At 41.5% G+C, this 23,555-nt stretch overlaps 1 protein-coding gene across 2 annotated transcripts in view; it reads right to left on the bottom strand.

Moving 5' to 3' along the window:
- Positions 1–448: 448 nt before the first annotated feature.
- Positions 449–23,555, bottom strand: part of LOC148037560 (Methylthiotransferase) — a 70,855-nt gene continuing 47,748 nt past the window's right edge. For both annotated transcript variants that reach the window (XM_087676507.1, XM_087676508.1), the window contains 5 exons: positions 13,058–13,266; positions 12,726–12,834; positions 2,141–2,233; positions 1,883–2,043; positions 449–1,805 (listed from right to left, as the gene is read on the bottom strand). In XM_087676507.1, the coding sequence (XP_087532633.1) occupies positions 1,107–1,805; positions 1,883–2,043; positions 2,141–2,233; positions 12,726–12,834; positions 13,058–13,266 (1,271 nt within the window). In that variant the 3' untranslated portion in view covers positions 449–1,106. The remainder of the gene's footprint in view (positions 1,806–1,882; positions 2,044–2,140; positions 2,234–12,725; positions 12,835–13,057; positions 13,267–23,555) is intronic.

The raw sequence follows: 23,555 nt of genomic DNA, 5'->3' as shown, positions 1-23,555 counted from the left end.
TGTGGAGGATTTGATCCTACTAGTCATCATGAATAATAAGCACACAAGACTACACATGAAACAAAGAAGTGATATGCCCCTACGTCTCTCTCTTCAGCTCCACCACCTCATTCTAGTATACTCCTTGTGGTGTGGCATTAACAAAATGATTGTGCTATGCCCAAATACTTCTTCCCCATTGTTGAAAATGTAGGTACCACTTGATGTAAAATTGTAATGTATTCTAAATATACACATGCCACTATGGGTGACCACTACAATTCAGTCAGTTTATGACTCCTTGAGCCAAATTAGACAACAGATGGTACTGCAGAAAGTGCATCTTATTTTGAAAAGCACTTCCCATACTATCAATAACCCTTGTCTTCCCAAAAAAACAAACAAACTAAAAGCAATGTCAAAAGGTAGAAGAACGGTACCATTTAAAGTATGCAGTGTCCCTTGTCAGAAGCAAGAGAGAATTAACGGTCTCTGGTACTAGAAAGGAAACAGACAATGTTATTTGAACAACAGGGCAGACTTATGGATACATCAACTATCTTTCTGCTGAGGTTGATTGGTGGTCTTAGAACACTCAGAAAATGTGCAAATCTGCGTGCTAGTGAATGTCCATTACACCTGATAGCTTTAAGGACCCCTGCAAGGAGGGTCACTTGCACTGGAATGCTAGGATGACAAAATATTGTTGCAAAACCATAATCAATTCGTATGCCAAATGGCATAAAAAACGAAGTGTGGTTCTACAACAACAATACATTACATGGATCCATACATCAATGCCATAATCCAGCAATTCAATGAAGTATGTCAAGCTGAAAATCCGCCCATCATGAAAATGTGTTCATGTTCCCATTAGCCTGTCGTGCACCTCTTAGCTGTCTTCAAGTAGTGGAAATGGGAGGCATCAGTTCCTATATGGGTGCAGACTTCAAGCACGATATTCTGTATTCCTAAATTGTGCAGGCCTGTTCAAAGAGTGCTATAGCAAGAAGTTAAAAGCCCCACTTTTACAATTCTGCAAGTGAAGTACCCAAAGCTGCTTGCACTCAGTGCAACACAAATGAGAATGAACCGGTCCAAAACTATAGCACTTCCATCATGAGAAGTTAAAGCCCCGTTTTTACAATTCTCCAAGCAAAGTACAAAAAACTGCTTAGGCTCAGTGCAACACAAATAAGAATGAACCGGTCCAAAACTTGTACACGATCTATCCACATATTGACATCCCTGACATTTTTGTTCGTAAAGACCTGAACCTCCATCTTAAGTGCACTGTTCTGATTTGCAGAAATGCTAGTCCTCCTCAGTGTACTAGTTAACGTACCATTGATGAAGCTTTCACTCCCTGCATCACCAACAGTTGACAGGTTCTCAACCAGTAGCATTTTATCCTGCAGTGACCTTTCAGTCATGGTCTGTGCAGGGTTTTTATCATAAACTTCACTCCCTTTGTCAAAAGATGATGTCTTACAAACAGTGAGTGTGACACCCAATGGCTTCAAATGTTTCTTTTCACTTTGCAGCACATTTCCACTGGGAACTTCTCTGTCTTCCTCATCAACACTCAGTTGGCAACAACCCTCACCGCAGTGCGATGATTGATTACAAGGACTAACAGGAGCTACTGGTGCATCTGTATGCAGCGCCATCTTTTCAATCTCCACCCTGGTCTGTCGGTGAAATCCCACAACTTCACCCATTACAGACCACCTTCCAGATGACGTAACTTTAACATCAACAGATGTTCCTAGCAGCATTTCAGAAGCTGGTAGCAGGACTTGGGTGTAGGACTTTGTGTGGCCCACCTGTAATGGAAATAAAGCCCTTTAACAGAAAAGTGTGTTGATGTTTCTGCTAGACAACCACAAATATCTTGACTTACCAACTTTTCACCATCTGCTGCTGTATCTGTCACCCATACCCTCACTGTTGCACCTTCCAAGGATTTGTAAGGAGAAAATGACTCAAAAAGAGTAGTCAGCTGGCGACTCCGCTTCTTTACATCCCCTGTTGGTACCCGCTTCATACGTGCTGCAGGTGTACCTGAATTTGACTTTAGATGTTTAGAAACACGTACTTTCATTTCAATAGGGTGGCTCACCACCATCAAAGAACCACCATGAACATCGAGTCCCTATACCTGGCCTGGGATAAAATTGTGAGATGTGTACTTGTGGGAATTTGTACTCTTGAATTAGTTTGATTGTTTCTTCAAAATCTTCCTCAGTCTCCCCTGTCAAAAGAATAGGCAGTTGACAAAAAGTTGACTTGAGCTATATAAAATGATGACATCAAAGACGTGAACCGATGATTGATCTTTGCAAGAAATTTTAGATCCCTACTCATACTCTCCAGCTTGAGTTCTTAAATCACAATGTACAACTGAGCAATGCGCTTTTAAAGAATGAATACATGATTGCTACTGGACCTCAGCAATGCTAACAATAAAAGTTTCAAATAGTACACTAATATCACACGTTCTTGTAAAAGTGGGATGAACAGAACAGATAAGAAAGATGATAACTTACATATACACATGGTTTTCAGTTCTGACTTTTCCCCCTCCAATATCATGAGTTGAGTGTCAGTGCGAGAAAAGTATCAAATAGTAGACTAATATCATGTGTTAAGATGCCTACATGTATATACACATGGCTAAGTTCTGGCTTTTCCTTCTCCATTATTGTGAGTGTCAATGTCAGCGTTTCAGTTTTCTCTCGTTTGTTAGTGCTCTAAGGTTAATTGTGTTTTAACACTTTTTTGACTCTTACCTTCCATTAAATTCCACTTGTCCAAAACAGAGCTAATTAAATGGAACCATGAAATTGCCATTGCAGAAGTACAATTCACCAGGCATCCCTAGTTTAATTTAGAATAGTTTGGGCCTACAAAATTCACATGTTACATTTGAATATGAGCTTCAACACTCAAAAACCCAGAAACAGTCAACTTGGTTATGATCACATTTTATGCCACATTCCTAAAAAGTAAATTGCTCTGGAGTCCCACTACCCAGAAAATTTTGAGGCAATGTCTGTACCTCAAAATGACATAGAAAGAATATTCCAAGCAATCATAGACAAATGTGCAAAACATGAATGCACCTACTGAGAATCCTCCCATTTGATAAGTTGTACAGCTCCTTCCTCAAAACCATGTTTATTACCTACAGTCATTTTTTCCCTTGCATTTAACATAACCCATCAATTCATTCACAAATACCTTTCAGCCCATAGAGACTCCTCTGTAGCTGTGGGTGATGACAGAGATGAATTCAAGGAGCTGTAGCAGAAAACCAAAATTTTCTGCTGACTGAAGAACCTATAGTAGCAAAAATGCAAATGTCTGCGCATGAGTAGGGCCCCCAAGAAGCAAGGCGACTGCTGTAGGGCAAGGTTAGGCACGGAGATCGAGGTAGACAAACCTTACGCATAGTGAGAGAGACAGAGAGAGTGCGAGTGAGCAGAGTAGAGAGTGAACACGTTTTTCGGTACAATGACAAGAGTACCACTTTAGGTTTTAGATAGATATATGTATGAAAGTACAATGTGCTAAGGGTTGTTCACACCCGTGCACATATAAAAGGCACGATGGCCCTTTATTCCCAACAACTTCCCACCTAAAGGCAATGTGCCTTAAAAGGAGAAAAGAATCAACTAAGTCTAAGTATGTACAAAGCTGAAATAAATATATCTATCCAACTCCCATCATTTGTCAGCAATAAGCAAACCGCTTTGCTGGAAGACCCTTTGTGAGAAGGTCTGCAGGATTATCATCTGTATGCACTTTGACAAGCTCAATGCTCTTACTATCAAGTACATCTCTAATGAAGTGATACTTCACCTGTATGTGCTTTGTCTTTGCATGAAAGACAGGATTCCGTGCTAGCATGATAGCACTCTGACTATCACAATGGAGAACAGGTAACTCTGTGATGCCAAGCTCTCCCACTAGATGTGAAAGCCATAAAGCCTCCTTGCATGCCTCAGTGGCAGCTATATACTTTGCCTATGTAGTAGACAATGCAACACACTTTTGTAGCCTAGAGATCCAAGAGACCGCTCCTCCTGTGAAAGTAAACACATACCCAGAAGTGGACTTCCTGCAGTCCACATGACCAGCATAGTCTGCATCCGTAAAGCCAACAACAGATACCTTCTGCTTTCCAAAGCAGATGCACAACTCCTTTGTGCCTTTGAGGTATCTCATAATACCTTTCACTACATCCCAATGCTTCTTGCCGGGGGTTACCACGTATCTACTAACCACTCCCACTGCAAAAGCAATGTCAGGACGTGTAGCAACCATAGCATACATCAAACTACCAACAGCTGAAGCATATGGTATCTTGGTCATTTCAGCCTTCTCATCATCAGATGTAGGATTGTCCTCTGCACTGAGTTTCACATATGAAGGCAATGGAACCCCAATTGTTTTCCCCCCCTCCATATTGAAACATTGCAAACCTTTGGAGATATACTCCTGCTGAGATAGATAGAGTAAACCTTTAGATCTATCTCTGAGTATTTGCATGCCAAGAATGTGATTTGCATCACCAAGATCCTTCATGTCAAAGCTGCCATGAAGACTTTGCTTCAATGAATCCAAGGCATGAATATCCCTGCCAGCAATCAACATGTTATCAACATACAAAACCAAAATAATCAAGCTGCCATCTGCTGCCTTCTTGGTGTACAAGCAGTGATCCACTGGACTTCTATGAAAGCCTTGGGATTGCATGAATGTATCAAACTTATGATACCATTCTCTTGGTGCTTGTTTCAGCCCATACAAACTCCTTTTGAGTTTATATACCATTTTTTCTTTCCCTTGTTCAACAAACTCTTCAAGTTGCTGCATATATATGCCTTTATGCAGATCACCATGTCAAAATGTAGTCTTTACATCCATCTGTATGAGCTCCATATCCTCAACTGCAACCAAGCCCAAAATGATTCTCAATGTAGTCATCTTGACTACAGGAGAGAAAATCTCATCAAAGTCAATTCCATGCTCCTACTTGTACCCTTTTGCAACCAATCTTGCTTTGTACTTTGGTGAGGAACTAGAAGTGACCTTCATTTTGTAAACCCATTTGCATGGAAGGGTTTTCTGCCCTTTAGGCAACTGCACCAAGTCCCAAGTGCCATTTTTTTCAAAAGATTCTATCTCTGACAGCATGGCTTTATACAATTTCTTGATGTCTTGTCTGTCCATTGCTTCCTTGAAGCAAAGACGGTTCACCACAGTCTGTCAACATGACATACTCAGCCACATTAATTGCACCAGGACTCCTAACCCAATGGTCATTGTTTGCTGGCTGTTCCTGCAAATTTCCATTTTCAGCATGCTGTCCTGGCATTTCAGCCTGCAAATTAGCATTAACAGCTTGCTGTCCTGGCTGTTCCTGCACATGTAATGGCTCATTTTCATGGGCAATAGCTGGCTGATCATTTCCAACATCATTTCCTGCATTTACAGGTTCATTTACAGCAGGTATTTGCTGCTGTACAGCAGACACATTTCGTTGTCCAAAAGGTATTTCTTCCCGGAATACAACCCTACGGACCTCCTCAGTCTTTTCGAGCTGTTTGTGCATGCGATCTTCCAAGAAGATAACGTCATTGCTGCGTACTATTTTCCTTTTCTCGGGATCCCACAATTTATACCCCATTTCACCCTCGTCACCATTAAGTGTCTTATCTGTCTGATTTTCAGCCAATGCCAAGAATTTTTTAAACTTGTCAAGCACCTCATCCTTGCTACGAATAGGGTAAATCCATACTTTCCGTGTAGCATCATTGACAAAGGTGACAAAATATTTCTTTCCCCCTAAAGATAATCCTGGCATTTGATATATATCCGAATGTACTAACTCTAGAGGAGAAGATTTCAAAGAAAGACTTTTTGTGAGAAGTCTGTGCATGTTTGCCATAAATACAATGATCACAGTGCTCAAATCAGCATAACAAAGACAAGGCAAGTAACCCAAACGAGAAAGCACTTTCATTCCTTTTTTACTCATGTGTCCCAATTGGCCATGCCACAAAGAAACACTTGGCTGCTTCGTCATGGCAACAACATGGTCATGCATACTAGATATATGAAGTGGATACAACGTATCACTCTTGCAACCTCTGGCAATAACCCTGGATCCCTTACAGATCTTCCATTTTCCATCACCAAAGGTGGTATGAAAACCATCATCATCTAGCTGTCCTGCGCTAATCAAGCTCTTCTTGAGCTGAGGTACATGCCGTACATGTTGAAGTGTAAAGACAAAGCCATGCTGAAACTGTAACTGCACATTGCCAATACCTACAATCTCACATGCATAGTTGTCCCCAAGATGAACAACACCATGTCGACCCCCTGTATATGCGGAAAACCACTCACAATGAGGAGTGACATGAAAGGAAGCACCTGAATCAAAAATCCAGGTATGCATGTCATCATCTGTATTTGCAAGTAGAGCATGTGCACCAAAATGTAAAGAGACAAAGAGTACATCACTCTCACTGTCACTGTCATGAGTGACTACATTCACCTCTTCAATTTTTACACTGCTTTCCTTAGGCTGACTGTCCTTTTTCTCTTCCTTGCAGTCATCTATCTTCTTGCCTTTTCCTTTCTCTTTCTTCTATTTGTAGCAATCACGTTTCAAGTGACCCTTCTTGCCACAATGATGGCATTCAACATCTTTTCCACGTGATTTACTGCGTCCCTTGCCATCATATTTGCCCTTTTGCTATGATCTGCCCCTAGTATGCAAAGCACTGGAAGACTTACTGGATGCATTGTTCTACTGATTCATCTCTTCCATGAGTAAAGCACTCTCTACATCAGCATACAAAAGCATCACATTAGAATTGCTCGTAGTAGTTCTGAATGTATCACAACTCTCTGGTAGAGTGCAAAGCAAGAAAGTAGCCTTAAATTCCTCATCAATCATTAACTTCAAGGCAACTAGCTGGCTGAAAATGGAGTTAAACTCACTCAAGTGAGTAGACATTGCTGTACCTTCTTTCATACGCAAATCCATAAGCTTTTTCAGCCAATACACTTTACTTGCAGCGCTCTTTTGTGGATACAGTTCTTCCAGTCTAGTCCATATAGCATATGTAGAATCCAAACCTTCAATGTTGAAGAGCAAGGCATCAGAAATCGATAGCTCTATGGTTGAGTGTGCAAGCTCATTCAACTCATCCCAATCGTCCCGATCCATGTCCGTAGGCTTTGCCCCTTTAGTTTTGATCGGCTTTGCCTGCTTCTTTTGTAACAGGATATTATAGCACTGTTTTTGCCACATTGCAAAATTATGTGCGCTTTCAAGCTTCTTTATATGCATCAAATTACTGCTGTCATTGCTGCCAGCCATGGTTTTCAGCTCAAATGTGACCAAAAAACCAGTAAATGCAAGCCCAAATTGTCACCCAATTGACCCAGGTACAAACAAGTACCAATCAGCAATAAATGACCATGCAGAAGTACAGATTTCAGATCTGTAATTCAGTTTTCAGAAGCACCAAACCAAGTGCTACAGCATTATCCAACTAATTACAGCTGTTCCAAAGGGCATGTGCATCACATTACATGAGAAATCCCAAAATTTCAGCTGCAATTTCTGTTGTACGTGTACTCACGGGCAGAAAATTTGACACAACGGTCAAAAGCCCCAAAATTTTGTGCTCAAAAGCGTCAAACATACATCTGCATTTCCTCTATCATGCATAGGACTGTCCAATTTTGCCAAAATAAAGCAATTTCAGTAAAACCCCCAAATTTCACCGAGTGTTGATGTCCAAATTGCGCAGAATTCAACCTGCATATACATAAAATGACCAAATGCTGCACAAATTTTGCCCAAATGCTGCACAAAAAACGTCAGTGGGTCAACGTTGTCAACAGTGCGCTTTGACGCCCACTAGACACGGCGCTTGTTCGCCTGTCCCTCGCGCCGCATCAACTGGATGCCCCCTTCGCCCATCGTGCAAATGCCCCCATCGCCCGTCGTGCAGCTGTTGCACCCGTCACTAGTTTGCAATTGCACTCGTCAGTGCCTGCTGCAGTTCCCCAGTCGTCATTAGCAGCTGTCACTTGGTCCCTATTGGACTTGCCGCCCAATTGTGAGCACCCACGCCGGTCTTCTTCACGACCTATTCGTTGGCTATTTATATGCGACTTCTTCCTGCGACTATAGCCTCTGGTCAACAGCTTCTCATCTGTCGGGTCTTGTAATTGGCGACTAATGCTTGTGGCCTGAGCGAACCATTGTGGCTTTGATACCAGTTTGTAGGGCAAGGTTAAGCATAGAGATCGAGGTAGATAGACCTTACGTGCAGTGAGAGAGACAGAGAGAGTGCGAGTGAGCAGAGTAGAGAGTGAACACGTTTTTCGGTACAATGACAAGAGTACCACTTTAGGTTTTAGATAGATATATGTATAAAAGTACAATGTGCTAAGGGTGTGTTCACACCTGTGCACATATAAAAGGCACGATGGCCCTTTATTCCCAACAACTGCTATAGGAGGTGTGCCACAGTCTGCAGTAGCACACACAACGGAAGACATGAATGCAGCTAATGCATGATGATGTTGATTGTAGTAATAATGATATAGAGGGCTGCTGACAGCCAGCAATAGCCTGCAGATGATGGATAGGTGGGCAGCTAATTGAGACTGCACAACAGCTGGGCAGTAGCCAGCAGCTAAGGGTAACAGGTCCAGCTGAGTGGATGGTAGCTCCAAGTGGCTCCAAAGGAGGCAGCACCAGCTCCAATTGGGCTGCGCCCACCAAAACCGGAGGGAGGAATGGAACAACGCACAAAGAAGAGGAGACTGAGAATGACTGAAAGTGAGAGTGGTTTGAGAGTCACAGTGGGATGCCCACAACATGCCTTTCGATGCACTCCACATAGAAATTAGGGGCATGCCAACAATAGTAGTCTCTTTTGAGTGCATAGAAGAAGTGAATTGAAAAGTTTGGGTGGAAGCGGGTGGATAAGATTATGGAAGAATAGGTGTAGAGAAGCTATGTGTGGGTGGAAGTGGTGGAAGTTGTGAATATGATATGCATCATAAAGCAAATCCCTCGAGAATCAAAGTACAATATATATAATGGGATGTGCCTAATCGCAATCTTCCACTTCCTCTCCTCACATTTACACAATAGATCTAAGTCTAAATGGTAACTTAGGTTTGGTACCTGCATGTCAATGGGAGCAATAGAGAGGGTAAAAGGATTACACAAATATTAGAAAACATAAAAAAACCTTGTACCATTTTGGGCTAAGATGATGACAATGGCATCAAGTCCCCACACAGGCACATTCTCCTCTTGGCAAGGAGCTTCAAGTTCTCATCAGTTGGTCGCATTTACTAAACGCACATTCAGAAGATATATGAACAATCGTTTGGGAAAGTGGGTAAGATGTTTCCTTGGATGAAGAAATACACAAAGGATCCGTATCACTCTCCCAAAGCCAAGACTAATGAAGAAGGGTAAGATGACAGTGATTTTGTTGGTGATCGCTTCAGACAAAACAAGCTTAGACATCAAGAGTTAGTCTATGCACCCTCTTACCAAACCTAGCGCTCACAATGGGTCAACTGTTATGAGCACTTGCCCTTGTGCCACGTGAGGATAACTAGGGTTTGTAGGGGAAACACAGTGTGCACGAACAATGGTATGACTTGACAAAAGAATCCAAAAAGGATAGAAAAATGAATAGACAAGAACTCAATGAATAAATTTAATATATGGTTGCTTGTGACACAAGGGATTGCTCGAAGAGTGAAGGGCCGTTCAACAGCCACTATCTCTTGGGGAGCAAGCTATGGGTATGCTCGAGGAATGCCTCATATCTTATAGATATTGGCTGCAACGAACCATCACAAGTTGATGCCGAATTTGAGGTAGGTTGTCATAGTAGTGACAATGGCAATAGAGAGAGCCAAATGCAACATTCCAAGATGTGTGGATGTCACTAAGGCTAGGGGAATATAATAGCTGCAGCAAAACACAGCAGCCCCCCAATGGTGGAGCAAGCTGAAAGAGAACATCGTCCACCAAGATGCAAGTGATCAGTAGTAGGAGTGCAAGGACAGCAAAAACCATTCAAAGGAGCTGTCCATGAGGGAGGAAAATGGTGTTGCCAGCGAGTGGTGATGATGTCAGCAACATCAAGAGGTCACCACAAAGCTGATGATGACAATCAAGATGCACGACTGGTGCTGATGAGGCTGGAAACCAAAATGCCATAGGGCCCAAGCTGAGATGGCAGGGGCCATGGATGCCAATGGCTAATGCAAGGTTGCAAGGGATGATGGTTGGACTTTGAATCCCTTTTATAGAACTTTTTGAGCCGATTATCCTACCAAAAATTCCCCAATTTCGTAATTTTAGGAAGTTTTGTCTATTAACTTTAGGCTAATTCTAATGTAGCTTAATAGCTGAGGTGCACCATGTGAAGATATGCTAGGGTTTAAACTGAGAAAACACAAAATGTACAAACACGACTAAAACATAATAACTTACATAGTAACACAAGAAATGCAAAACTCAAACTCAAGGGCAAAGCAGTGAGTGATGACGTCCATCAGAGATGGATCCCAAGTCCTGAAACCACCAGTCAGTGCTGTAGGAGAGTGGAAAAGTGTAGGACAGTAGGCCAGTCACCAAAACACAGCAATTTGGAGGCTGAAATCTGGTAAATGTAGCAGTGTACCACACGAATGAGCTGAGAACTGATTGCCCAAGGCTGAGGACAGTCAGGCGACAAGTGAAATGAAGAGTGCTGATACAGAGTGACCTGCTGGACAGCAAAATGGAGGCTGCAGTAGATGCCAGAAGGGGCAGCAACCTATCGCCTGGCTGTAGGGACAGCAAACACGAACAAAACAAGAATAGTTAGTGGGGAAACAGCTGATGACAACACAAAAGCTGTGAAGGCAGTAGCAAGAAGGCTCCAAGCAACAGGGTGGCAACTAAAGATGATGTGCCAGGTGTTGGAAGGTGGAGGGCTGCAATCATCAAGGGTTGGACAGCCTGTTGATGTGGGTTGATGGCTGAAATCCGCGCGTGAGAGTGAGAAACCTGCACACAAGGATAGGGCTGAATGGTGGGCAGCTTGTTTGTTTATAGATGCAAAAGGATCCTCCCAAATTAGGGTTTTGTAAGTGGGACACATAAACTCTCTAGAACCACTCCCTGTTTAGTGACACTTTTGATAATATACATATTTTGGGGCTGTTTTAAAGAGCTAATCAGAATGTGATGCATTTATAGTTCAACATACCACTGTGTGTAGTGCCCAACATAATTGCTACATAAGATAGAGAACCAAAAAAATGTGTATATCTTCTTCTGCAAGCCAAGTGACAATTCTGTCCACCACGCTAATGACTCTCATTGCAATCACCTTGGCTGTGACCCTACTTAGCTATCCTATGTCCTTTTTGATCTTCCTTTGGGAACATACTAGTATGACGACCCACTTCTCAAAAACGTTAACACTAGAGCGAGATCCTTATGTCATCACAATATGCCCTTGATAGCTAAACTCTAGTTTGGAGGTTCTTTCTTGATAGACCATGAGTCTCAACAATCAATGGTTCAAACCTTCGCCCTTGATAGAACAATCTCAATGATCACTAGGCTAGTGATTCTACTAGCCTCACAATCTTGTGTTTGCTAATAAGTTTGTAAGATTGAGATGGGGAGTCTGCTAGCCTTCTATCTTTTAATGACTTTTGAGGACTAGCATTAGATGGTTTAATTTAGCAAGCTATACATAGTTTAATTTAGGAAGTTATGATGTTTCCTATTGGCTAAGTTTCCAACTTGTTGAGGAGATGATTCAGGGATTCTAAGGACTATTGCATGTGATCTAGGTAATGATTCACTATCCCTGAAATGTTTGTACAAGAATGTACATGTTTTTAAAATTTCCTGTTGCAAACCTTGGGCAGTTGCTTATCCAACTCTAACAAGTACCAAATCCCTCTGATTCATGGGCCACTAGTTCACACGAGTGGCTCTATTCGAGACGGCCCACTTTAATGTGTTTTGTAGGCAATTCATGAACTACTCTAGAGAGCCCTCCTTTGATACCTGCAAAATAAGGTGACCCTAGGAAGCACAAATGATGCTGTAGGAGGCCAGTTGTGGAGTCACCTTTGATTTGTGTAAATTATGACCACAGGACAGACTGGTAATCCACATATCAAGGCAAGCAAATAGCAATAAAGAAAAGATGTGTAATGTTTCATGTGTCAATAGAACCTTCAAAATATGCACTTACCCAGTCAGCCAGCTTTATGTAGCACATAGTGTCACACTGCAGGATAAATTTATCAGATTAATTGCATGTACAGTGGATTAAGTAGAAGAGATCCTACATAAATAGTGGCTTCACCACATAGCCCTACAGCAGCCTAAGTACAGCTTGTTTTGAATATGAAGTGGTTTCACCACACACTTTGATAATCAAAGAACACGATCAGGTTCATGATTCTTTACTTTAATGTGAACTTGATCTCTGGCTCTCAGACAATCTGTGAATTTGCTTTCACAATGCTGAACTGCTTTAATTTGGAAAGGTGTAGTGATGGTTCATGTTTAAACTTTTAAGTCACAAAAATGCATATCATATCATGCCTGAGAGAGTGCTCAAAAGTTATAAACAGTTAAGTGGCCTATCGTGGCAGAGAGAACTTGTAGAAACCTGGAAAACCACAAATCACATCTGTCGCAATCTGCATTCCCGGGACAGCTTTTAGAAGAGTATCTACAACTCTCTTGAATTCTTCCACTGTGTATTCTCGTTTCATTGCCTGAGAAACAGTAACATAAAATTGAAAAAAAGGCATCCAAGAAAGACAGAGATAATCATGCCAGAAACGTTTGATATGCATGGCTATTGATAGCTTAAAAAGGCTTATCCTTAGCTCATTTATGGAGTTATGAAGAAGAGGTTAAGAAAAATCCTGAGTTCTACTATTAAAAGTGACCCGTCATAAATGCAATGTTACCCTATAGAAAGCCACCTTGTCTTACATTCAAAACCGCGTTACTCCCAGATTGCACAGGCACATGAAGAAAAGAGTAAACACATGGATGACGAAGAATTTCTGCAATTTCTTCAAGATGTTCTAAAATATATGGTGGATTTGTCATGCCTATTCGAAGCATAACTGATTGATCCTTAGGGAGCTCTGCCACGAGTGCATGTAACAGGGTGGGAAGATTGGTTTGGATATCTCGACCTGCGGAAAACTAGGCAAGCTTCAGCACCTGATTAATTGTAAAATTTTTACCACTCAGAAATAAAAACGCTGTAGTAAATGCAATTTTTACAAACTAGCAAGAACCATGCTTACCTAGAAAAACAAAGTACAGTAGTAACTATTAGTAACAGACACAATTTACAGAAGTCATAAGCAACTAGATAATAAGTTCTAGAAGCCCAATCAACCTGTCTGGTGTGTTAAATGCATGTCCAAAGCCTATGGCCCTCACAGCTCTGGCATAAGATAGTTATGACTAACTACATGGAGACTGCAAAACATATTAAGATGAATATTTTTTGAATTTAATAATTCTTCTAGGAAGTGCATATCCTATGTATCATACATCCATGGAAACTGACATACTGCTCCATTGCATGCCAGTCTGTACCTTTGCCATCTCATGCAATCGTTTTATTTTTTCCACATCAGCTCATAACTTTGTCATAGAACTAGTTATCATTGGTCTCTCCCACAAATGAAGAATATGCTCTCTAATTCCTGGATTGTGGAGGTATTTGCCCCCGTTTCATCACCATTTTGGGTTGCTGGCATCTTGCCTAAGCCACCATGACTTGTTCCTCTAACTTTTTCTTGCCCTTTCCTTGGCTTGTGATGCTGTGGGTTTAAGAGTTTCAATGACTTTATCCCCTTGCATCAACCTAGCAACCCCATAGGATGAGAAGCTGTTTGATTATTTTTTGTGAATGGCGTTTTTTCCCTTTTTTGTGGGGTGGGAGACTCATTTAATACTATTCAACATTCTGCGACCAGAAGTAAAATTTATGCAGTAAAACATGCTTCTATGAAATTTTTTTGTTTCCTACTGGTCAAGCAGGGCATACCACTTGCCCCAATGAGGCAACTTGACCTGGAAGTTGCCCCACATATATGCAATCATTGGCTGAACTTCATGCCATACCACAACACATCTGCCTGAGAAACACTGCAATACTGATAGCACATGTGGCTTAATAAATCAATCTCCATTTCTATGGATTTATGCAAATCCCCCGCCACACTGTGCCATGCAATTTAGTGGCACATTCATCAACGTTATTCACAAATGTTAACAAAAACCATAGATCTAGAGGTACACGATAACTATCTGTCAAGATAAGACTAAAACTAAATCAGACCACATGATAACTATCTAACAGTGAAGTGACAAATGTTAAGCTAATTAGCTCTACAACATTGAAGAGCATAAAGAAGCTTGACAGACATCACTTCATTGTAATGACCTTTGAGGCAAGTACATTAATATGTAGGCCTTCCCATTGCCAAGGAGATCAAACCTTCCACACCAATAGCTTAAACCACAATAGGGACCTGCATGCTAGGGTATCCAACCAGTGCATATCAAGCCCCTCACATCACTCAAGTGGCCACACAGCTTGCTAGTATGTCAATCGGCTATCCTACAACTTTTCAACAAATGTGCCTCAAACTGGTCAACCACCAGAGCACTTCCGTGCTGCAGTAGTACCTAGCCCACCACCTGCCTACCCAATGCCACCCAATTATTCGGCACCTCATTCTTCCTTCCACCCTTTTGCTCCAGCCAAAGAATGTGTTCAATGACCTATTTTAATGGGTCAAACTTCACAATGTAGTCTAACTTGTTACTTAATTCTTCCCAGGTCCTTTGGGACCTTGTGCAACACCAAGAACACCAACCTTAACCATCCTGGTCCTCATGTGATGTTTTTCTGTACTTGGACAAGCAAAAGTGCTACAGCCATAGTTGAGCTTGTGCAAAGTCTAATACTTGAGAACAACATTTAAAACTTCAGCACTTTGACCTTGCATTTGAGTGTTAAACACATTTGATTGACTGATGTGTGGCTCACAATCATACCCAATGTATCAACCTTGACCGTGAGCTCTAGGAGGTCAAAATCACTAAAAGGGACGAATTGGCATTCAAGTTGGCTGGGTATCGATGCTTACTTGCTGAATTCGTCACCATTGGCACACCAAAAGTCAAATCACTACCAAATCACTCTAGTTTTGAATAAGCTGCCACCCAAATACTTTAATTTCATGCAGCAAATCATTTCATAGCCCCAGTTGCCTATCTTCTATAAATTTGAGAGTCAACTATTGTAGTTCATAAGGTTGTTTGACCAAGTTCATAAGAAATTCCCTTTTCTATCTTCAAAGGGTCCCCTAATTTTCAACTCTCAAAAAGGAAAGTGAGGAAGTGGGAAGAATAACAAGAAGACCCAATAAACTAGTGTGGAACAGAGTGACTCCCACCAAAATAAAACCAAGTAGGTAGAATATACCTAAGAAAAATAGGATTTTCCAACATTGCAGAAAGGCCATCCTTTTTCAAAAACAAGTGTCATTCAAAGGCTAAGGGCATATGCCCACCTTCTACTCCTCCTAGAACCTCAAGCCCACCAACAGAGGGTAAGGTTGCACCTCCTTGGCAGCCAAAATTAGGTCATGCTCCAATACATCTCCCATTGCCCACGAGGTTCTCACAATGATCATTGAAGACCAATTGGTCACAAGGCCACTAGATGACCCCCTCAATCCACCCCCTTCTCGAGACAAGAGGAATTGTCTTACTAGTCCACCACTGGTCCTCAACGTTTTATTGCACTTGGTGTCTTCCCTTCAACTGGCGCTCCTATCGGGCTGCATTTGTTGTTCATCAGGCTGTATTTGCAGTTTTCTCTCTCCTCACTGCTCCATTTGTCACTTGTACGGCATCTATTGCTGCATTTACTGCTGCTAGACATCTTTAGAGGCTACCGTGCTGCATTTTGGGATCCGTCGGAGTACAAATACTCTCCAACTCATTGGCTTTGCCTTGGTCCTTGAGACACTAGAGTTCGGGGTACATTATTCATTCAGTGCATAGTGTATTTGCTACATGAGCATTGTATTATACAGATTTATTCATTTCAAACTCTTCACTGTGTTCATCGTCTTTGAGTTACCCTTGTCAAAAGAAGCGGGATCCAGAATATGGCTATGGTGGATGGAACACAAAGAGAATGTTCATGATGACATTGACTGAAGAGACCAACTGTTACTCAAGTGAATTAGGTTCCGAGATGGAAGCCTGGACTCATAAACATAATATTGAGTATGAGATTGACAATGACCAAGACACTAGGCATTACAAGGCTAAAAACGTCTAGTAAAAATTTGGGCAAGGACCATCGGGCCCTTACACTTTTGAGTATTTCTTTTGACATAGTTATTCAATTCATTGCAAGTCTTCTTGTTGATGTAGTCCAACTTGCTCTTTTTGATCTTGTACTTGTTCTTCACTTTGCTCTTTTGGTCTTCTTCTTCTAGATTCTCTTTGTCTTCTTTTTTATTGACTTTGCTTGCATTAGTTGCATTAATCTTCATGTCCATGTCCCCCTCAAGCAAAGGTATCATCTTTGAGGCAGCGGAAATGACTTCAAACTCTTGCGCTTTCTTCAAGGTAGGAGGCATTTCTTCAAATAGTGATAGTACTTGAATGCTCACAACTCCATCATTCCCTGTAGATAAGACAAGCACATCTTCCATGTGCTTGAAATGAGCAACAACAGTAATGTTACTCTTCGAACAAGATATCCATTTAAAATTCTTCATACTTGGTACTCTCATTAGTGAGGATCAACTTAAAAAAGGCTAAGAGTAACCAGCAATTAACTGATCTTGAGTGTGTCAAAGAACACAAGACAGTAGTGTAACGACACACTTTGTATGTAGTATCAAGAGATACTATGATGATTGTTGCTTGCACTCTTGTTGAACTTGAGTACTTCTATCCTTCCAAATCCAAATCTTCTCTTCAAGTTGGGCTTGCTAAGCCTTCAGATCTGAATGGTTAGAGGCTTGAGTGTTGATGTCGTCTCCAAATCTTCCAAAGTTTTCACAAATTTCCCTCCTTGATGAGCAATCCTTGTTGGAATCTTCAAATCAGAGTGGCAGTAACTTCAGTGTACCAAGAGGAGTGAGAAAATAATGGAAAGATGGAGCTTTGAGTTCTTGGCTATGGCAGACATAGTTAGAGTTTGTAGGGCAGCCTAGTTTTTCACATATTGCAGGAGCTATAGAGCATCATTTCCAAAACTTTTTTTATAGAAATGAAGCTTACTTCATGGGCTATCAATGCCCTATGATGGCGCCTTCAATCGCAGCGTGTACAGAGAATGAGATGAGCATGAACAAGGCGGGAGAAGTTCTAAGGAGCAGGCCGAAAAATTCACAATGCTGGGCCATATACAGCCTAATGTCGAGGTCGCAAGTGACAGCAAGAAGCGCCCTGATGTGGGGATTAAGCCCTTAGAAGGAAGCATGAGGAGATACTGCCTCGATGTGGAGATACAAGAGCTCCAAGAAAGGTTGATACTGCTTGGCTATGGCTACCATGGAAGGTTGGTGAAGATAGAGTAAGAAAATGAACTCACTGGTTGGACTTGAGTTGAAGAGCTGAGTTGGAGAGAGGCTGGAAGGGGGGTTTACTGATCTGAATTGATGTATGCCATGCTCACCATGGCTTTGATACCATGTCAAAAGACACAAGATCTAGAGCATGGCTATGGCGGATGGAACACAAAGAGAATGTTCATGATGACATAGACTGAAGAGACCAACTGTTACTCAAGTGAATTAGGTTCCAAGATGGAAGCTTAGACTAATAAACACAATCTTGAGTATGAGACTAACACACTAACTCAAATGGAAAAGCATCATGATATTGTATTCATCATACATGAAAAAGTGGTAGTCAAGTACAATGATTTATAATTGTTGGATGGGTAGCAGTTTCCCTCTCTGTGCATATGGGATTCCTGCAGCCTGTATGTCCTTAGCCCAGAATTGCCTCATACAAAGAGGCCACACTAGGTGTGATTGTAAATATCTCAACCACCCTAACCCTAACTATGTTCTCTTCAATTTTGTGCTTTGTCATACAATTGTATTTGTGTTTCTATGTTAGGGTATTTCTTTACATCACCACTTCATTCTCTCCCAAGCCAAATCCATCAAGAGATGAGCAAGAATGGCCTTAGCTTGCTCCTCCAACATCCAACATGACCAGAGAGACATCGGACTACCGTGGAATCCAAAGACCATACAAGATTTCTAGAGCTGAGTACTACCTCGTCCTTATGTATCGAGCTCAATAACAACTTGAAGGTAAATATGAGTTTTCCCCTTTAGATTTGATGCACCGGTTTAATGATTTTCCAAGAAGGACAAAAGCTCTTCAAAGGGCTGCCATCTTGACGTGATACTGGCATGGAGTATAAACCCTTCATTTCTTTACTACTTTCATCTCCATCTCTACCTCTTTCATCTATGCTTTTACATCTCCACATTCATTCATTTCTATATTAGGTACGCAATACTACACTTCTCCATCTTTTGAGTCTACTTCCTCCTTTTAGTAAGATGTAGGCGATTCTCATGAAGAAGGGACTATGCACTCGTGATATTGATTCATATTACGTAAGTCTGAAAAAAGACATACTTTTGTTCATGAACTCTAAAAAAGGTGATGAGTACAAAATATTAATTCAAACACTAGTAAGTTCTCTCCTTTCTTTTCCTTCGATTTTTATATCTCTAGGTCATTTTGAAGTAGGTGAACCATCTTTATTTTCATTCAATGCATTTAATGGACAAAAGGAATCAATACCATTTCCAACAATTGCATCAACTAATTCATTTAATCTCCCACCCATCCCACCCCCTATTTCCATTGCACCTTTCTTCCCATCTCCATTAAGTGCATCTCACATGTCTTCACACATCACACCAAGGGGTCCTTCACCCTTAGGCATAGCCTTTAGGACCTCATCTTTTTCTAAGTTGGGTGGTGTATCCATGATATAGACTCCTCCTCTCTTTCATAAACTTTTGGGTTTGTCATGGTCTAGGAATGCTACCTAGCCATTACCGAGTATGGATCAATTGGTTCCACAGTTTGCCTCCATGGCATTATCTAGTAGGCTTTCTGATCACTTTGTTATGCCCCAACTCATATTTGGATAGTGCTCACATATCCCAATGCCTCCATCTACACCAGCACCCTATGAAAACATTCATGTTTCAATCCTCCGCATCAATTGGTACCCATTGGACACTTCGAGCCTATGTCTACCTACCCACCTCCTCCTCCTACTAATCCCCCTCCCCCACCTCCTCCTTAGTCATCTTATCCCACCTATCAAACACTTCATGGTTCTTCTTCCTCATTAGTTAAACATGTCTTTATTGACAAGACTTGTTTTAATGAGTCTAACTTTACTACTTGCTTCAATCTAATGAGATATGTTCTTGACTCCTAGAACCTATGGGTTATTGTGCAAGGGTTAGAACCCCAACCTGAAACTACACTTGTTCTATACAAGGTTGTTTGCTCATCAAAGGCTAGAAATGCCTCTACTATTGTTAAGCAGATGCAAGGATTATTATCCAAGTTTCATTCTCAACTTTGGCATTTTGACTTGGCGTCAAAGCATGATTAACTGCAACGCGGCTCGAGATAGAATCCGTCGCATAAATCTTAACCATGAGCTTCAAAACTTTAAAATCATTGACTAGGATGACTTGAAAGACAAATCAATTGAGTATTAGCAACTTCTCGCCGAGTTCTCTACCATGGAGACTCCTAAGTCCTCGGACGATCAGGTCACATTGTTTCTTAACAAACTACCATGGAAATACTTCCATTTTGTGCAGCAAGTGATCTCAAAACCCACCATGCCCACCTTCTATGAATTTGAGTATCAACTATTGCATTATGCTCGGCTGTTCGATCAATTTCATAGTATTGTCAACATTATCAAAAGACTCAAATGGTAAAATATACCTAAAAAGAACATGTATTGTCAACATTATCAAAAGGCTGGCCACTTTGACATTCAAAGGGAAGAGGCATAACACCAAAATCCAAGACTCAAACCCCAGCCCCCTAGCAAGGCAAGTAAGGTGGTAGTAACCCTCCTCAAGGGTAGTGGCAAGGCCAAAGACACACTATCAAAAGTTAGCCATGACAATCTACATCGTTCTCAAAGCCAGAGGGCATGTCAAATTGGTTTGCAAAGGCCCACATTGTCTCCTTACAGACATTTGAGGATGCAAGTCTCGTTCACATTTACGAGTTGCCTGCCAACAAGGTGACTGCAGAGGTGCACTTGTCACAACCAAATGCTTCAGTTACTCCTTGGATTGTGGACAGTAGAGCTACTCATCACATGATCCCCATCTCAAACATTTTCATCTCTTGAACCCCTGCAGCCAAGATAGTCCCTGTTGGAAACAACTCCTCGGTCAAGTTTCAAGCTCACAATCGCGTTAGTTTTGCCATTGACCAAGGCCCGAATCTTGTTATGCTGGAAGATGTATACTATGTCCCCTAGCTTGGGGTGAACTTCTTATCCATTTAGTAGCTTTGCCAATTGAGACGAGCAATCTTCTTTACAACCACCACAATTGAGGTCCTTGACTCTCATATTGATTAGTGATTACTCACCGTTAAGTATATCCTAGTGATCTGTACCACACAACCCAATTTCTTTTCAAGCCAACAGCCGAGGACTTTGAGTTTAACCACTTCCAAGCATTAGCCACTCCACAAGAGCCTATAGACACTGACCATCTCTAGCATTTTCACTTAGGACATCTCAGACACCACTCTCTTTATGAGTTGTTGCATTGAAAGATAGTTGATGTATCTCACACCCTCACCAATCCACACAAAGCTGAGGTGTCTCTTAGATTGATTCATATTGATCTTTGTGGACCAACATCCACTGCCGACTTGAACAACGCGCTATACTTTTCTTTTATAGTGGATGATCACTCTAGATATATTTGGGTATACTTTCTCAAGCATAAGTCTAATGTATTTACCTATTACTCTGCTTGGGTGCTATTAGTTCATAACCAAACTGGTTGTTGTATCAAATAAATGATGAGTGATAGTGGTGGCAAGTTTACCTCCCACGAGTTTTTTGAGTTTCTACAGGATCATGGCTTCTCTCGCCAGCTAATCTCTACCAACCCCCCTCTCAGAATGGAGTCGTAGAGCGTCAGAACCAAACCATCACAAATATGTCGCACTTTTTGTAGTTGGCAATAGAGCTCCTTGAGTGACTTTGGGTCGAGGCTATTAACACTTCAATGTACATCCTCAGCCAGTGCCCAATTGTGGTTGTCCCTCATAGAACTTTGGTAAGGCGTTTTTTTGGTGCTTAGCGTGTCATTTTTCACTTTGAAGTTTTTGGAAGCCATGGATACACGCACACCCTTGATGATAAGACAGAAAAGCTCACTCCTTGAGCTAATCTCCTCATTTTTATAGGTTACTTCTTCGAAGCGAAAACCATCGATTATCGAACAAACAAGATAATCATTAAAAGAGAGAGAGTTTGATGAGAGGGATATTGTACAGTTTGTTGTGCCGGACTCTACGCCATTTTCTCAAATTATTTCATCAAAGATAGTGCCCTTTTGAGCCACGTAAACTCAAAATTCAAACATAAAGAGAAGAAACTCTAAAGTGAATGAATGTTGTAAATAAATGTAAAAGTGTACAGAATGCCCAAGGGCAAAGCAATGAAGTGTCGGAGAGTGACGTCCACTGGAGTGCGGAAAACACCAAGTGCAATGACCACCAGTGGAGTGCAAGACACACCAAACACCAATCACCAGAATGTCAAGAAACTAAGGTGACAACAGGAGAGGTATTAGCTGATGTAGATGGCCTGCTAGACAACAAAAACACAGGTATTGCAACAATCGTCTAATGGAACAGATGGCGACAGCTTGTCACTTGGCACTAGATGCTGAAAACGCTGGCTGATTAGGTGCTACAATGACACAACAGATGGAGACCTCCAAACAGCAGGGCGATGGCTAAAAATAGACCGATAGTGATGGGATGCAATCGTGATGGCTGGATCGATGGTGCTAGGTGGCTGATGGCTGAAATCTGCACAGTAGAGTGAGAAACATGTACAAAAGGATGAGGTTGAATGGTGGGCAGCCTGTCTATTTATAGATATCGAAGGGAGCCCCAAAAAATTAGGGTTTTGGGGGACCACTAAAACTCTCTCAAATCGTGCACACAATTTGCATTTTTCATTAATTATGCATATTTTGGAACTGTTTTTAAATGCTAATCAGCTCTAAAGTGTGTTTTAGGTCAACACCCCTCTCGGGCCCAAAACTGAGCCTAAAAGGAAAGGCTTGCAATGTTTATCCCAAGGTGTCCCACCCCAAAGCAGCTAGGGCATCAGACAAAGGGTGCACGTCAGCTGCCCAGTGGCCTACCAAGACCACAGAGGTGATGGTTATCTTACCAAGGGAGTAGTAGTCACCCCAAAGGGCACAGGGCATCAAACAAAGGGTGCTTGTCAGCTGCCCAATGGCCTACCAAGCCCTACAAAGCCAGATGGAACATTGAACTTTTTTTTTTTTTTGTGGAAAGTTAATTTTAGGAATGGCGGCCGACTAAGTAACAATGACCCCAAAGATGAGAGTAGGAATGATATACCCAACACATCACAAAACTGTACAAGCTTACCCAACTATTTGAGAATGTCGATGATGAGGGAAAGATGATGAAGTATCATGTGAAGTAGGATGGTGGTATAATTCGCCAATGGAAACAACTTAGGATCCATCAAGTGGTGCTCTGCACAATGGAATGCATAGTATGCTACATGCTGAAGAATTCTCATGCAGCAACAGTGTTGCTTGGATAGTGTCCCTTGAAAAATTGTTCACTTGCCTAGGCACCCTAGTATAAAGATGATGAAATCATGCAATGCACAAGGGAAGGTACAGCAGAGGAGAAGGATGATGTCAAAGACTAGTGCTGAAACCTGTATAATACCAAGAAGGGTAGAAACCCTCTCTCAACCTGGATATCGATGTCAAAGAAGGAAGAGGAGCTTGAGGATATTGGTCTTCATGTGGTGTAGAGAACCATTGAAATGAAAATGATAAAGCATCCCTACTGGAAAAGCAAGGATAGAAGTCACCACCATGATAGCATCAAGAGAGATACTACACGATCCACCTCATGAGGGTAGGCCTCCATGCTGGTAGAAGAGCAAAACTCTAAGTAGATGGAACCATGAAAGAAACGGCATGCATCTCCTCTCTCCACCTCACGAAGGACTAGTGCAAGCCTACATGTTAGCCTTACAATGAAATACAAAAACTGGCAAAAGAGAAAAAATTTGCAAGCACAAGATAAGTAGTGAGATGCTCCAAAAAACAAAACTAAAAATAAA

This window comes from Lygodium microphyllum, chromosome 4, assembly GCF_053477565.2.
Source record: "Lygodium microphyllum isolate KBCC chromosome 4, Lygodium_microphyllum_v1.1.10, whole genome shotgun sequence".
In the NCBI taxonomy this organism is placed as follows: Eukaryota; Viridiplantae; Streptophyta; class Polypodiopsida; order Schizaeales; family Lygodiaceae; genus Lygodium; species Lygodium microphyllum.
The sequence above is the reverse complement of the archived record's forward strand: the minus strand, read 5'-3'. Positions and strand labels throughout refer to the sequence as shown.